This window comes from Phalacrocorax aristotelis, chromosome 4 (genome assembly GCF_949628215.1).
Source record: "Phalacrocorax aristotelis chromosome 4, bGulAri2.1, whole genome shotgun sequence".
Lineage (NCBI taxonomy): Eukaryota > Metazoa > Chordata > Aves > Suliformes > Phalacrocoracidae > Phalacrocorax > Phalacrocorax aristotelis.
In genome coordinates, this window is record NC_134279.1 from 49,173,806 (window position 1) to 49,188,760 (window position 14,955).

At 38.1% G+C, this 14,955-nt stretch overlaps 1 protein-coding gene across 5 annotated transcripts in view; it reads right to left on the reverse strand.

Moving 5' to 3' along the window:
- The window catches only part of FAT1 (FAT atypical cadherin 1), a 112,324-nt gene that overhangs the window by 5,303 nt on the left and 92,066 nt on the right, over window positions 1–14,955 (reverse strand). For all 5 annotated transcript variants that reach the window (XM_075091332.1, XM_075091333.1, XM_075091331.1 and 2 more), the window contains exons 15-26: window positions 14,561–14,775; window positions 14,012–14,149; window positions 13,542–13,685; window positions 11,477–11,674; window positions 6,451–7,252; window positions 5,443–5,574; window positions 5,175–5,338; window positions 4,246–4,708; window positions 3,631–3,784; window positions 3,268–3,378; window positions 2,431–3,062; window positions 2,045–2,182 (exon numbers count right to left, since the gene is read on the reverse strand). In XM_075091332.1, the coding sequence (XP_074947433.1) occupies window positions 2,045–2,182; window positions 2,431–3,062; window positions 3,268–3,378; window positions 3,631–3,784; window positions 4,246–4,708; window positions 5,175–5,338; window positions 5,443–5,574; window positions 6,451–7,252; window positions 11,477–11,674; window positions 13,542–13,685; window positions 14,012–14,149; window positions 14,561–14,775 (3,291 nt within the window). The remainder of the gene's footprint in view (window positions 1–2,044; window positions 2,183–2,430; window positions 3,063–3,267; window positions 3,379–3,630; window positions 3,785–4,245; window positions 4,709–5,174; window positions 5,339–5,442; window positions 5,575–6,450; window positions 7,253–11,476; window positions 11,675–13,541; window positions 13,686–14,011; window positions 14,150–14,560; window positions 14,776–14,955) is intronic.

Genomic DNA, 14,955 nt, shown 5'->3' on the forward strand with positions numbered 1-14,955 from the left:
GGTATAAAAGGAGCAAATTAAAACAAACCTATAGTTAGTATCACTTTAAACAGCATACAGATATACAACAAAACATTTTAAAATTGCAGTTCATTACTATTTTATAGAGCAAGATCACTGGTGTACACGTACATTTACTCTCTATCTAGAAAGCAGTTGCATATAATACACAAAATACATCTCTAAACCTGAATTTTGTTCTTGATAAACACGGAAAATAACTGCTCTTGAAGCAAATTTTGCACAAGCACAAAGTTGCTTTAGTTGTGTTAGAATTTCTGAAGTGTTGCCTAAACACCATTTGCTGCCTAGATGAAGTGTTATGCAATAAACTAGGCTCTTCTAAAGGCTTGTGTTGGGTGAGCTAAGGAATATTGCATTAGGCTTCCCCTTTAGACTGCCAACTACATTTTTCCCCCCCCTTGATGCAAGACTAGGGGAAGAAATTTTCACTGAAATGAACTAAAATGCTGGAATATGAAAAATATCTATTGAAAACTTCTGTTGCTGACATACCTAAGTTGTGTGTGAACAGTGGTATCACAGTAGGAATACCAAATTCAGGCTGTGACATTCTTATTTAGAAACCACCAAAATGAATGTATTTTTTATGTCTTTGCTTTCCCAAGATACTTTTGGAAGGGAGAAGGATGTAATCCTGTAGGGTAGGATGAAGTAAGCACATGCGATTTGTTTGCATGGCTCAGCGATTACACTTCAAAATAATAAATTCAGAATCTACCAAAAAGGAAGGAAGGAACAATATCTATGATGCTACAGCTACTTCTCTTAAAATGATATATTAATGAGTAATCAATACAGGACAAGACATGTGAGTAAGAGTATATGAAATACTTGGGATGGAGAGGAGGGAAGAACAACATGAACTGCACAACACTTAACACCAAAGGGAAAAAAGTTGAGAGTTGATATTGGGTCTACTGATAGAATGATGAGCACTGTAAGCATACCATTTTACTTTCACCAATCATTAACACAGATGTTTCTTTTCGTGCTGTTAAGAACAAATCACTCTACTTCGTTGAGAAGCAGAATGTTCTTTATTCCTAAGCTAAAGGAATTTCAAGTTCTTTTTACCATACACAGACAAAAGCAGAAATTGAAATAGAGAATCAAAACACCTTAACTTAGTGAATTAAGTTATGAGACAACTGTGGCTTTGTCCAGTCAGTCTGAAATGCTTCTGAATACACAGATGCATTCATATTAATTGTAAAAGCATCTGTCATCACAATGGAGAAGTAAAAGACTTCAAATTAATTATCATAAAACCCAGAAGTATCTATGCTGATTATATTTTAATGGACTGGAGTTGTGATCAAAATATTTATATTGATATTTTTATACTGGCTTTTTCAATGTATTAAAATGTTTTATGGATTCATTTTAATCATGGTGAAAGCCAAATATACTGTTCTACTATAACAAAATTCCTTTTTGTGCAGCTTCCTTCATTACTAAAGTAATCAAACTTACAAGCAGTCCCTTAAACTCTGCTCTCACTCAGAACTGATCTGATCCATATGGGAGCTGAGGTCGCAGCAAGAAAAAGAGAAGGAAACAAATGAAACTGTAACACCAGAAAGCTTTTTACTGAGAGCTGAACGTCAAAGCGAGTTATATTTGTGCAGAGGCCATTTTTAAAATTCACTGTATTCTTGTATAGGGTGATAACTAATGATTACCTAGAAGAGTGTGTCAAATTTGAACACGCTTTTAACACCTTTTAAACACAAGGCTCTGAACACCTTATGCTGCATTTTCACCGTTAATATTCTAACAGCAGAATGATTATACATAACTTTAAGGTAAAATAATTAACACGAGGTGTAAGACAGGCAAAATACTTCAAAAAAATTAATATATCTGGGTATTAACATAAGTAAATTCAGATATATATTAAATAAGCTATTATTTAATATATATTCAATAAATGTAAGTTCTATTGATACTAAGAGATATAGATGCAAAGACAGACCAAACAAATGTAAGGGGCAGTACAGAATGATTGTATTTTACGTACCATTGTCATCACATGATTCAGACTGGAAGGAGCTGAGAGACTGCACCTCAGACATGCTTTCTCTAGCACTATAAGGATGGGAGTTCTTTTCATCCAGCGGCTTTTTTGAAAGGCAAGGGTCAAGATCTACTACTTTAGCTGAAAGAAAAAGGTTTCAAGTGAGATGATTAATAGACTCTCAATCTAGAGTCAGTAAAATTTAAGGCCGAGACCTACACACTTTTACAAAACTTAACAGAGCGGGAATCCTGATCAGACTCAAAACCCAGTAAAGTCATAATTCCTTTTGTACCCTAACAGGTATAGACAGAGACTTCGCACTCATACTAAAATTATACCAGCAAATAGCTTTAACAGAAAAGTAATAAAATAAGAACATTTCTTACTGTCATAGTCAAAATCCCAGCTGGGTTTCTGTATTGAATCGCTGTCTGAAGGAGAGTTGGAGGGAGGTGGAGGTGGCAGATTTGGTGCTACACTGCAAACAGCTACAGCTTTCCGGTGACCATGTACTGAATCTGGGTTAAAAGTACTAAACTCTGGGTGCTCGGGGATAGCAGACCCCTCAAAAGAATTCCTGTCAAGGTTGTTCCTGGAGTCGCTTGGAATGCTTGGGGTGTACGAAATGGGACGAACAGGAACCTGTGGTGGGATGTCAGAATAGATGTTCTTATTCAATTTTGCATCAAAATAAGGTCTTTGCAGGAAAGCTGTTGTAGCTCCCAGTTGCTTGTCTTCAGGTTCTGGCTGGTGTTTCTTCTTTCTGCTAATCACTTTGCGGCAAACCACAAAAATCACAACTAACAAGAATATTCCTGCGATGAAAACAATAATCCCAATCACTTCAGCTAAGCTAATGTTCCAAGATGTTGAAACGTATTTGTTAAGAACAATGTCCGTGCAGTGTTTTCCTCCAAATCCACGGCTACAGTTGCAGTGATATGAACCATAAGTATTCTCACAAAGGGCACCATTAAGACACGGGTTTTCTACGCATTCATCGACATCAGTCAGGCACCTACCAGAAAGAGAGCAGAGAAACAATGGTTAGTTTACATTAGCAGCCTTTGCTGTAGTCTCCTTGTTCTCAACGATTCTAGATATATTTAATATAGAGTACTGTACAGTACCAGGCAATTTGCTATTTTATCAACAGCCCCAATTTCAACCAGTTTGAACTGTTAAGTAATACTGTTAAAAATTCAATGTATGTGGAACACTACCTTTCTCCACGAAAGCCTGCTTCACACTCGCAAACAGGGCCATCCAAACTGTCAATACACTTGCCACTGTTTTTACAAGGATTGTCTTTGCAATATGGACCCAGCTGGCACCTGCAAGGGCAAAAAGAAAAAAAAGCGGGGTGGGCGGGACAGCATGAATGAACCATCACCTTACTGCAAGTGAGTATATAGTGAGGGATTCAGGGCTGTAACATAGGGGCTGGTATTAACTTCAACTAACTCCAGTGGTTTCAAAGTCTGAGATTTAAGTAGGAAACAGATAAAAAAAGAAACAGAAAAAGTGTTACGTTTACAGCCTGTTCGCTAAGGGGTCCATTGGTACAATAAACCATACAAACATACCTTTGGCCTGTGTATTGTCCTCGGCACTGGCAGATAAAATCATCACTGACCGGGATGCAAGTACCACCATAAAGGCAGGGGTTGGAAGCACATGGGTTGACACTTACATCGCAGTGAGTTCCCATAAACAAAGGTGCGCACTTGCAGTAGTAACCTGAAATCAAATACGGTCTTTTTGAAGGATACACATGGCTTTACTGGATTTCAGATAAAACCCTCCCTGCCCACCTACCTGTTCGAAGGGAGGAAGAATGGGAAAAAACAGAAATATTTTTACCAGAAGATGAAGGAAAGTCTAACAGTAAGGTTTTTCTTCAATATGACCGAAGGATAACTTCCATTTCTCTCACAAAACTATAAAGTAAGCAGTTAAGAGGATGGACCTCAGGTGTTGACACTGAATCCCTGCTTTGTCTGATGGACTTTGTCTACTTCATACCCCAAGGAATTGAGTCTAGAGCACAGGCAGACACAGCCTTCCCACCTGCTCAACAACCAGCCTTCTACAGCTCTCTGGGAAAGCAAGCACTATTCACAAAGGTGTTTTGTCCTTCAAGGCAGGGAAGTGGAAAAGCAGTTTTGAAACTAGCAGCAAGAGAATATAGCGCAGCTTACCTCCATTTGACAGTGCATTGCAGATGCCTCCATTCTGACATGGGCTGCTTGAACAACCTTCTGTGGTAGCCAGTAAGCATCCAGGAGTCACATCGACAGATTCTTCCATGTGTGCATAATTTCGTGGCTTACTGTTTAGGGGCAGCTCTTGTCCATTAAGTACGACAGAATCCATACAGCCTCTGAAACCATTGCTAACCTGAGGACTTCTACCATGTCTTGTACCTTGCTGCCGAATATGACCACCAAAAAACACATGATTATCGAGGTTTAGTGTCCTAAGTGTACCAGGAGCAGTACCTGACGCAGTATGCACCCTATCCAGAACAAGTCGTGCGTAATTTCCGTCCACTTCAAGAGATACTGAATGCCACTGCCCATCGTTAATCTGAATGCTCTGAACGGAGACAATCCCAGGTCCGCTGCCACAATCAAATTTATATTGCAGCCTCCCATGGTGAATCTACAGAGGAAAGCCACATCATCAACAAATGGTCTGTACACTTGAAGAGTATAAAATATTGATGCCTATAAAAAGTTTATGTTTGCTGGAGAGATAGGATGATGGTGGTGTTCATGAAAGACAGTTTAGTAACATTGTATTCCAAACAGTTGCAGTGATTGTTATTCATTCTATATGGTTCTTTTAATTAAAATGTATACTGTGTACATTTTTTTTCCTCTAGTAAAGAAGTCACAGGTCATCACCAAAAGATTACAACACTTCAAGAACTTTCATCTTGTGCTTGCAGAAAAAGTGACTTTTTCTGTATGGACATAGTAAGTAATGAATTACCTTGAAGGCAATTCTCAATTATAACAATTCTACAGAGATCTTATGATTCAATCTTTTAATGTGGCACAAAAAGTAGTACGGAGATGGTAAGAAGAAAAGAGTAGGAGATATGCACTAGGAGATTTTAATGTACCTCTAAGATACTGTAGTCTGTTCCTCGAGCATACATAACAACTGCATGAGCAGAGTAAGTCCTAAGTCTCATCGTCAGCTTCATTTCCTCTTTGTTCTCATTTTCCATAAGACGGTATTTCACATAGCTGCTCCCAGTAAATGTCACAGCAGAGCCAGCTGATGCTTAGAAATACGGAAAAGCATAAAATGTGTTAACGCAGGGCTGGACTCAAATATTTGGAAAGTAATATGGTTTTATGCAGAGATTTTTAGAGTTAATTTCTTACCAGGACACTGTCCAGCTTTGCTCTCTTGGCAAACACAGGTGTATTTTCCTTCCTTTGGATCTCCTAAGCATTCGGTACCTTCAGGGCATGGGTTTCCCTCACACACACTATTCACCAGGGGACATTTCCCTTCTGTAAAACAGAATACATTATTTATCTTCTGTTGGTGGTAATGGTATTTTCTAAAGGGACACTGAAGTACAGTAGTTGAAAGCAACCCAAATGATATTCCTAACTATCAGACAAAGAAGTGAAGTAACGCTTACAGGACGTGACTGGCACAAATGCAGGCTTGACAAATTGTGTATACAGTGGCTGATGTTCATAGTTATCTTGATTATGCGAACAATTCAATTGGTAAAATTTGGAAACCGGTGTTGAGGTTTAAGGTTTACCATTACTACCATACACCATAAAAAACCAGCATGTTCACCCATTAATGTTAAGTCATTATTTTAAAAAGCAATGTTTTCCTCAGAGCTAAAGACAAATTAATCTTGTGTTACACATCTGTACACTTATATGTATCTTAATGAATATTAATTTCCCAATTCACCCTCTCATTTCCAGCCAAGTCTGGAAGCTGTGTGGGCTATTCCTCTAAGCAGAAACTGGGAAGTGTTCGGGTACTTCGCAATAACTTACCTTTGTGCATACAAGACTGAAAATGGCTGGCAATTTAGAAAAGGCAACAAAAAAAAGAACAGCTTCCATAAAATGGAAAATGAAGGTGTAACTATTTAGAAAAGACAACCCTCCCATAAGTTATATAAACTCTTAAAATGAGGTAATGAGACAAGAAAGAATTACTCCTTACTCTGAATAAAATTAGGCAAATGTTGCAGTGAGGGTTACAGGACATTCTTAATCTTCTCCTGTCATATAAATATTACAGACATACAGATACATTAGATATATCCTAAAATACAAATTTTCCCCTGTGGATTATGGCTGCTCAAAACCAGAACAATATTTTCAAGGATACTCTTCCCTTATTGCTTTGCTTACCTTTACAAAGACAAACTGCTGTTCTGTGATGACGGGGCGTGACAAAACTCAGCCTGGCTGTGCTGTGGGTAGACATTATGTTCTCATCCACTGTTACTTTTTCTTCACAAAATTTCAAAGGACAGTCCAGGCCGGCACAAAGCTTATGGAAAACATCAATTATCCGGACACCTAAAATCTCCTCTAGGTCAGGCACGGAAGAGTTTATCTTGTGGAGCAAAGTTCTCATTGGGTGCTGAGAGCTACCAGACTTTTCAATATTCAGGAGGACATCAAGATTTGAAGGAGGATCAGAAGGCTGCAAACTAACAATCTGGATGTCATTCCTCCTCACGCCCAAGATGTTTCTTAAAGCTCTCTGGAAATTGCGCCAGTAATCACCGATGAATTCTTCAGGGGCAAGGTTTGCAAAGCGTATTGCAATGCTGTGATTTAGTATATCTTGTGTGATTTGTCTGATATGTACAGTAATATCAGCTGCAGTTGTAAATTTTCCATCTGTAACAGTGACATTTAGGAGGTACTGTCCTACGTCTAACCTTTTATGTGCTATCAGTTTGCCACCAGTACTGGAAACGGAGAACAAGGATTCCATTTTGGGGTCCAGACTGTATGTCAAAGTGTCGTAAACATCTTGATCAGTTGCATGAATTTTTCCAATGACACCACCTGAATATTCTTCTCCAAAGGCTGTGATAAAGATTTCTAGAGGCAGAATTGCTGGAGAATAAATGCTTTCCTCAATAATTCTAATATCAATGTAAGTCAAAGATGACAACGGTGGTTTTCCATTATCTGCCACCTAAAGAAGATGACGATAGAGTTAGATTTTGCTTTTTCTCAAATTCTACTGTAGATATTTGTACTGTACACAGTAGCGTTGTATTTTTCTACCAAAAAAAAGGTCCTACAGGAAAATGCTTTATGAAGTTTTCATAACACAGGCCCTGACATAAAATTTAATATTGAAAATTTAAAAAGCTTATATAAGCAGGCACACCCCAACATGTTTTCACTTCTTCCAAGATAAAAAGGCTACAGTGCTCTTAACAGCTGGAAATGCCAGGAAGCTACTAACACTTCTAGCAAATACAGAGGAAATGCACAGCGGCTGATTTCAGGCAGCAGATGGTGCTTGAAGCTTTTTTATTTCAAGCATGGAAACATTACAAACTAGAAATGAGTCATGCACTAGAAATTTACAGCATGCTTCAGCACAGTTATTAGGAGGTGGTCCTGAAGACAATCTAAATGCAATATGCCAAACAGTACTTAAAAAGGAAAACAATGCATGTAGAAAGTTATAATTAATTATGTTGTCTTTCATGATTTGTGATCATGGAGAGGAAAAAGAACCACCTGTAGTGCTATTTGCTTCAGATAATTAAAGTAATTATCCTCAACAAAATCAGCCTAATTCAATTTTAAAGCCTTTTTAAACATCACGTCCTCTGTTCTCCACCCTTTTTTGACAAAAGCATACACTGTCATTGTATGAAGAAGGGACAAAAAAAAAAAGAGTAGAAAAGTGAGAAAAGATCATTCCCTCGGGTTCACTTCCTTTCTTTCTGTTACTCAGTTCATGTTTCCCATCTACCTTTTTCCCAGAGCTCCTTCCCAGTTACTGAAAGTGAGACTAGAGAAATGGGCAAAGAAGAATTGGAGAGATGTGAAGGGACAGAGGGGATACACAGGGCTCAGAAGGTAGAAGATATCCTGCAGTGTTCAAAAGATTTTACAGTAATTTTACAATGACTACAGGTAGTTGGTATGCTCTGAAGATCTACACAGCAAAGCTGCTTTTGATTTTTCATACAAATTCAAGCAAAAGAGGAAAAACTCCAGGCACAAGATTCTCTGTGGATGTGCACAGAATCATAGCATTTTTAAAAGGTAATCCATGTCTCATAGAACTACACGTCTTCCTCCGTTAACTCCAAAAGACAAGCATGGCTAGAAACTTGCCCTCTAGTTACCCAACCATAAATAACGAGAGAGAGCGAGCTCAAGTTGGCAAAGTTTTGTTTTGCCTAGATTTCTGCCTGGGAACAAGACAAGGCAGGCAGTTTAGCTACAGGAGAAATACCCAAGGGAAACAAGAAAGGACTTAAAACAAACAGGCAAGCAAAATTATAACAAATGGACAGCAAGTAGGAAAGAGGAGCCCCAGGAGAAATGATTTTTCAATAGTGCAGATATTTAAAAATCTGCTGTGGTTTTAAACTAAAGACTTCGGAGTGTGGCACAAAGGACTGTGTGACTCATAGCTGAAGATTTCACACACTGATGCTGTGAGACATTTGTTAATGGATCGTCTATTTCCTTTGGAGAGAGGGAAAGCAAATGTGAGTGGCTGTTGGGGGGGGGGGGAAAAATCCTTATTTCTATTAAAACCACAAAAGTAAAGTAAAAGAAAGGCTCATGTTAAGTAAAGTTTTTTGCTGGTAGTGGGTGGGGGGGGTGTGTGAAGGAGGGGTTTTTTGTGAAGTTTCCGGTCTTTTGTTTTTGGTTTGTTTTTTTTCCCAATGAAAGCATGCCTGTAACATAAGACCACCTCTGCCTCAGCGATCCATTCAGCTAGAAACTCAGGTGAAAGCTGCCGATACTGAAAAGCACACCAGTGAAGGTCAGTTAAAAACCGAAAATGAGCATCAAGAGATCATACACAGACATTAACTTGTGAGCTGCAGGATGAAAGTGCAGAAATTAAAGACAGTGTAAACTTGAGAAGATGCCTTCCTACAGCCTTTGAGAAATCTTTCATTTAAATGAACAGGGGAAGAATATTTTTCCACAAAAGTCATGTATCTAATTTTGCATGTATCACTGGAACTGAAGTCCTGTGATATGGAAATGCTAGTTTTAATCTTAGATGTTTTCATACTCACGTACAGTGACTCACTAAGGAGAAGATAATAGCAAATTATAGCACTGTTTCTATTTATAAAAAGCTATCATAGTATAAAGATGAGAAATAGCAATTAAAAGACAGTGACATATTTCCAGAATCCAGGCAGGGAACTTGTAAATCAAAGGACTAGGCAGGTGCAAAATACTGAGATTGGGTAGTACAGCACACAAAAAAATGCACATTAATATAGTCTGCTTTAATGATTTACAATCTCTGAGAAGCCTTTGTTCTAAATGGATAAATTTGTTTGAAGACACTTGTTTAGCTACTGGATGCCATTAAAATAGCCCTTGTTCATTCCCTAGGAAAAAGGCACTTCTCAAGCGCTGTGCTAAAGAGAAGATAGCTGAATTACTGACAGGCTGTTTACAAGCTTTCTACAGCCTAGGAAGTGGCTTGGAAATGAGAGAATTGCATGATTCCAGCCACAGGAAGGTGTTAGATAGGTGCCTCATTCTTAAAAGGCAGGGATGCTAGGAAAGGTGAAAGGTGCAGCTAAATCATGAAATGTGACAAAGGCAGTTTAAGAGTCTACACAGAACAGACAATTGCCTGTGTGTTCATTCACAGGAGTATGTTTTAGAAGCAGAATGAATAAAAATTAGTTACTGCTTAATGTAATATAAAAGATGAATCTTGTATCACACTGATTGCACATACAGGAAAAATATTGCTGGTTCTTCTTCCCTAAACAGAAGGGTGACTGTGGGGAATTGGTACAGAACTTGGAAAGTGCATTAGGTAAGTGTGACAAAGCCCAGATCTGCTGTTTTGCAGCCTAGGAAGGCCAGAGCCATCGCTTAAGTACCTCAAAGGCTAATCTGTCTTACCACTAATTAGCAGATCACTATTGAGAAAAAAATGGCTAACAGAGGAACGATATACCTCCCTGCCCCCTTTTTATTCGCGATTCTTAAACTCTAAACTAAACTACATTTAAATGGAACCTTTATCTATGCTGGTCCTTATACTGACAGCTCCTGATAACTTGGTTTAGTGACTCAACCAGCGAAAAACAGTACCTGCGGGAATGCTTTTTCTTTCCTCAAAGAAAGGAGATAGACTTTGTGTAAATATGCCATGGTTATTATGGCCACATTCAGTATACACTGATGAAGACAGAACTGCTCAAACTCTGCAACTGCATGTTTGCTCAGAAATGGTCTGGAATATTACGTATGAGAATAATTTGGAGATTGAAAGAAACTCCTCATGTAAAAATAAAGGTAAGAATTTTTCTTAACACACGAATCTAGAAATGAAGTTTAAGAATTAAGGCCAGCTATTTTTAGCCTACCAATTTTAAGTCTCCTGTTCACAGCTACTTAATTTATAACTGAATTAAAAAGAACTGGATAAGATTAAAAAAACTGGTTTGAACTTTTCTCACATTAGGTTACAAAAAAGTATTTTAGAGAACTTAGTTATGCTAATGTAACCTGGATTTTTGGACAATGGCAAATGCAGGCATATACTACAGCGTTTCAGGGTAATTTTTGAGTTTTATGACACGTTTTCCACTGGAAGCTTCTGAGATCTCAGAGTACTGCACTGCAAGTTTCAATGCTACGACTAAGGTCCACTGACCTGGTTTTCCAAACTTTGAAAAAGATATTTTTAATTGTCATTGCAAAAAGAATGTGACACTACAGAAAAACATTTCAGCACTGCCATGATGTGCAACTTGCAATATCCCTGTTTCTATCATATCAGTGTAGGCCAGCTCACAGCTTCCAGGATCAAAGCCATAGTGGCAAGAGGAAGTCTGCAGCCAATAGTAGGCGGCTCAAGGGACCTGTCCCCTGCTGGCGTTCCCAGCATCCCACATGAAAGACAAGGGGCTTATCAAGACCACTCAACCAGTTAACATTTCACTTACACCTTACCTTACCGTGAGTTTAATTCAGCTTACTGCCACAGATTTCCATATAAACCAACAGACATTGACTCGGAAGATGTTACTACAAGGGACATGCCTCAAATGACTACTTGGCATGTCAGGATCTTGTAATAGAAAGACAAGGGGTAGGCAGGAAAAATCGGTGGATTGGGCACAAGTGGGAGAAATTAACTAAATACTTACAACGCAAAACAGCTAGAGGTCGTGCATCCTACCTTAACATGAAGCAAATAGTGATCCCTCACTTTGCGATTCAGTGCAGCAGTCGTCGTCAGCACTCCCTGCTGGTTAATCTGAAAAGTGTTCTCTTCGTTTCCACTCAGGATGGTGAAGAGAAAAGGCGGGCCGTTGTGAGAGGAATCCTTGTCTGTCACCACTAGCTGCAGCACACTAAATCCAATAGGCTTATTTTCCTATAAATGCATAATGCAATCACATTGGTTTTGTTATAATTGAATGTAAAGCCTAATGTCGATTTCTTTTTTACAACACAAAAACCCGAAAATTACTGTCACTATAGAAGAAATCAGAATGACAATATTGTTTAAGGAAAAACACTACTGGCTGAGAATAACGACTAAAACAGTAAAAGGAGAAAGGCAGTACATTTTTAACTTTGTTTTTTTAAACTTCGTCTTGCATTTTTAGAAGTAGCTCAGCCTTGAAACTTTATGTTTTCCGCTTTTGGTCTGAATTAAGATTGCTGTCGATTAATTACCAAGTCATCAAAGATTTCAAATTTAGCTGAAACACCTGTTAAAAATAATCCAATGCCTTCGCTGGGAGCACTAGAAAAAACACACTCCTCTGTCTGACCCCTTGTGTCTCTAATTAGTGTTCTGACTACAGCCGCAGTCCAGTTAAAATATGAAATCCAAGTTTTAAAATTTGCATCATAAAACCCCTTGAAGTTTGCTTCATGTTGATACTTCAGGTTTCACAGACACTTCACACACTTTGGTTTGTCATGTATTTGATACACACACACAACCTTATCTAACACTTGTAACGCTTCTCCCAGAATATTCACGCAATACTGCTCTGAACAGATTTTTTAATGTATGTACCCACATTTTAAATGCAAATAAGAAGTAGAAGCGTTACTGTGAAGTACAGCAATAACAAAATGCTATCCTTTGACAGCTGTAAAAAATCCTAATAAAAAATATACTCTTTGTCCTTGAGAGAATAAGTCAAGTTAATTATCAGATATTGCAGCTGAAGCTTTTGTTTCCCTTCAGCAAAACAGACACGGACCATCATTTTAAAATACCAATATTTACATTTGGACATCTAAAGTAATTTGATTTTCATAACAGCTAAGCACATTTTGAACCGTGTCCAAATATGCCCATCTCCAATACATCAGGAAATGCACACAAGCATTCTTGAGCAACTCCTCCAGCTTCTTCTCTGCTACCCTCATACTGGGATAGGCTGATACAAATGAACTATAAAACACGGGGTCTTCCTTTTTAATTGAGTAAGGGAAACGTTACAGACATCAGCTATATAGTCAACAGTTTTAGGGGATACATTAATTAACATTCACTTCAAGAAAGATTGTAATTGGGGAAAGCAAAATACCTTTGACAGCACACAAACATACAAATCAGTTGCTTTTAAAAAAAAAGTAAGATCCAGGACATCTTACTTGCATACTCTGTGTATGTTGGGTAGCGATGAATCAATCACTTTGTCCTCTCTCAGAAACCTACTGTTACAAATCATGTACACTGTCTCAAAGAGAAGTGGTACGTCAGGATGGCACAGTGCACCAGATAACGCTGCCTGATCGCCACTTACCTGTTGCACGAGGCCAGGCACCAGCAACAGCAAAAGGACGCTAGGGACTGAGCTCACTTGCCTTACTAGTATAAAGGTCTTAATGCAATTCCTTTGCTCCCTTCCATTTATTCTCTACTGGATTCAGGAAGACAAGAAGCACAGGTGCTGCCTCTGCTATCTTTGCTTTAGCAGAAAGTTTTCTGAGTCAGGTAAGTACATGCCAGTCATTTGAGAATCTGGCCCACTACTACTAGCAATATGAAATGCTATAAACTGAAATGCAACATAAGTTTCTAAATAGACTGCACAATGTGAATTTTGTAACCCTTAACACTTATTCAGGTAAGCAGCCTCACTGACAACCTTAATTAATTTAAAACACAGAAAAATAGAATTGAAGCATTAGGTTTATCACATCTTGCAGAATTTTCAAGTCACAAATTAACGCTCCGAAGGTATTGTTGATTTGACTGCTTCATTATCTGTATTTACCTGGATGATAACACTATAGTTTCCTTTTGAGAATACTGGAGGATTGTCGTTTACATCAGAAACATCAATATTAACTGTGGTTGTGTTAAGTCTAGGTGGGTTTCCGTTATCTGAAGCTTGAACTGTCAAGGTATATCCCGAAATCTAAGAAATAATAATGATAATAAAAAAATTCAAACGTTCACTAAGGAGCAAAGTAACACACTCAGTTTTCCTTTTAAGGAATAAATATCTTAGTGCCACCCCCCAGCAGAACTTGCTTTCATATATTTAATTCTTCCTCTTCCCCCCACAGAAAGCCCCACTACCCCAGAAAGCGTGGACACAAATAGATGCTTTCGCTTTGTTACAGCTGTATTAATTTTGGAACACTTGAAATGGTGATCTACAAATATAATCCAAAAAATGCTGGTCATCAATTACGTACAGCTAAATTAATCCTAACTGCTCAAAAAGCAACAAAAACTTACCCTTTCTCTGTCTAGAAGTTTAGTCACTTTTATTTCACCCCTGGTAGGGTCAATTGTAAAAGGATTTCCCTGATTGCCATCAATAATTGCATAGTGAATGCGGTTGTTTGAAGGTCCATCAGCATCATCTGCCATAACCTAAGGGACATTACATTCTCACTTAAAACAGGTCAAAATAGACTCTTATCATCTTTCAGGTAAACTCATCCTGAAGATGAGAACTGCTGTTTTGGTCTAACACATTTCACAGTTCTCAGGAGAAATGTCATCTGAATAGAATGTACCAACATCACTTAATTTCATGAATTTCTTCCGAAAATTAAGTCACCTTCTCATGAGGAGAACACAAACGTATCACAAAATATCATCTACTTTCCCATAGCATCTGAAGTCCCTGGTTCTGAAGTTTCTTCAAAATAAATTCTCAGTTCACTTGGTGGCAAACTTATCTATTCATTTATGTCCACCTTCAAATCAATATTTATTCCTTCTGGACTTAAAGTATGATTGACAGAATATTTCAAAGAAAAAAAAAACAACAATACGTACTGTAATGACTGATTGTTCAAGCATAGCATCTTCGCTGATTACTGCAGTGTAAGTGTCTTGGCTAAACACTGGAGTATTGTCATTGATATCTGTTACATTAATATTCACGGTTACAACATCACTTAATGAAGGTGTGCCTCCATCTGTGGCTTCCACTGTCAAGTAGTATTCATGAGAACTTTCGTAATCCAAGCTCTCAATGATAAAAATGGCTCCTAGGGAACAAAAAAAAACAACACAAACCAACAACAAAACAACAAACCCTCACACAATCTCTGCTATTACTGTATTATTATGTATTGCATAATAATAATAATAATAACTTTTTATTTCAGTCTGACAAATGCTCAGCTTCTTCAGGGCTTGATTTGTCACTGTAGAGCTGGAGCTACAGA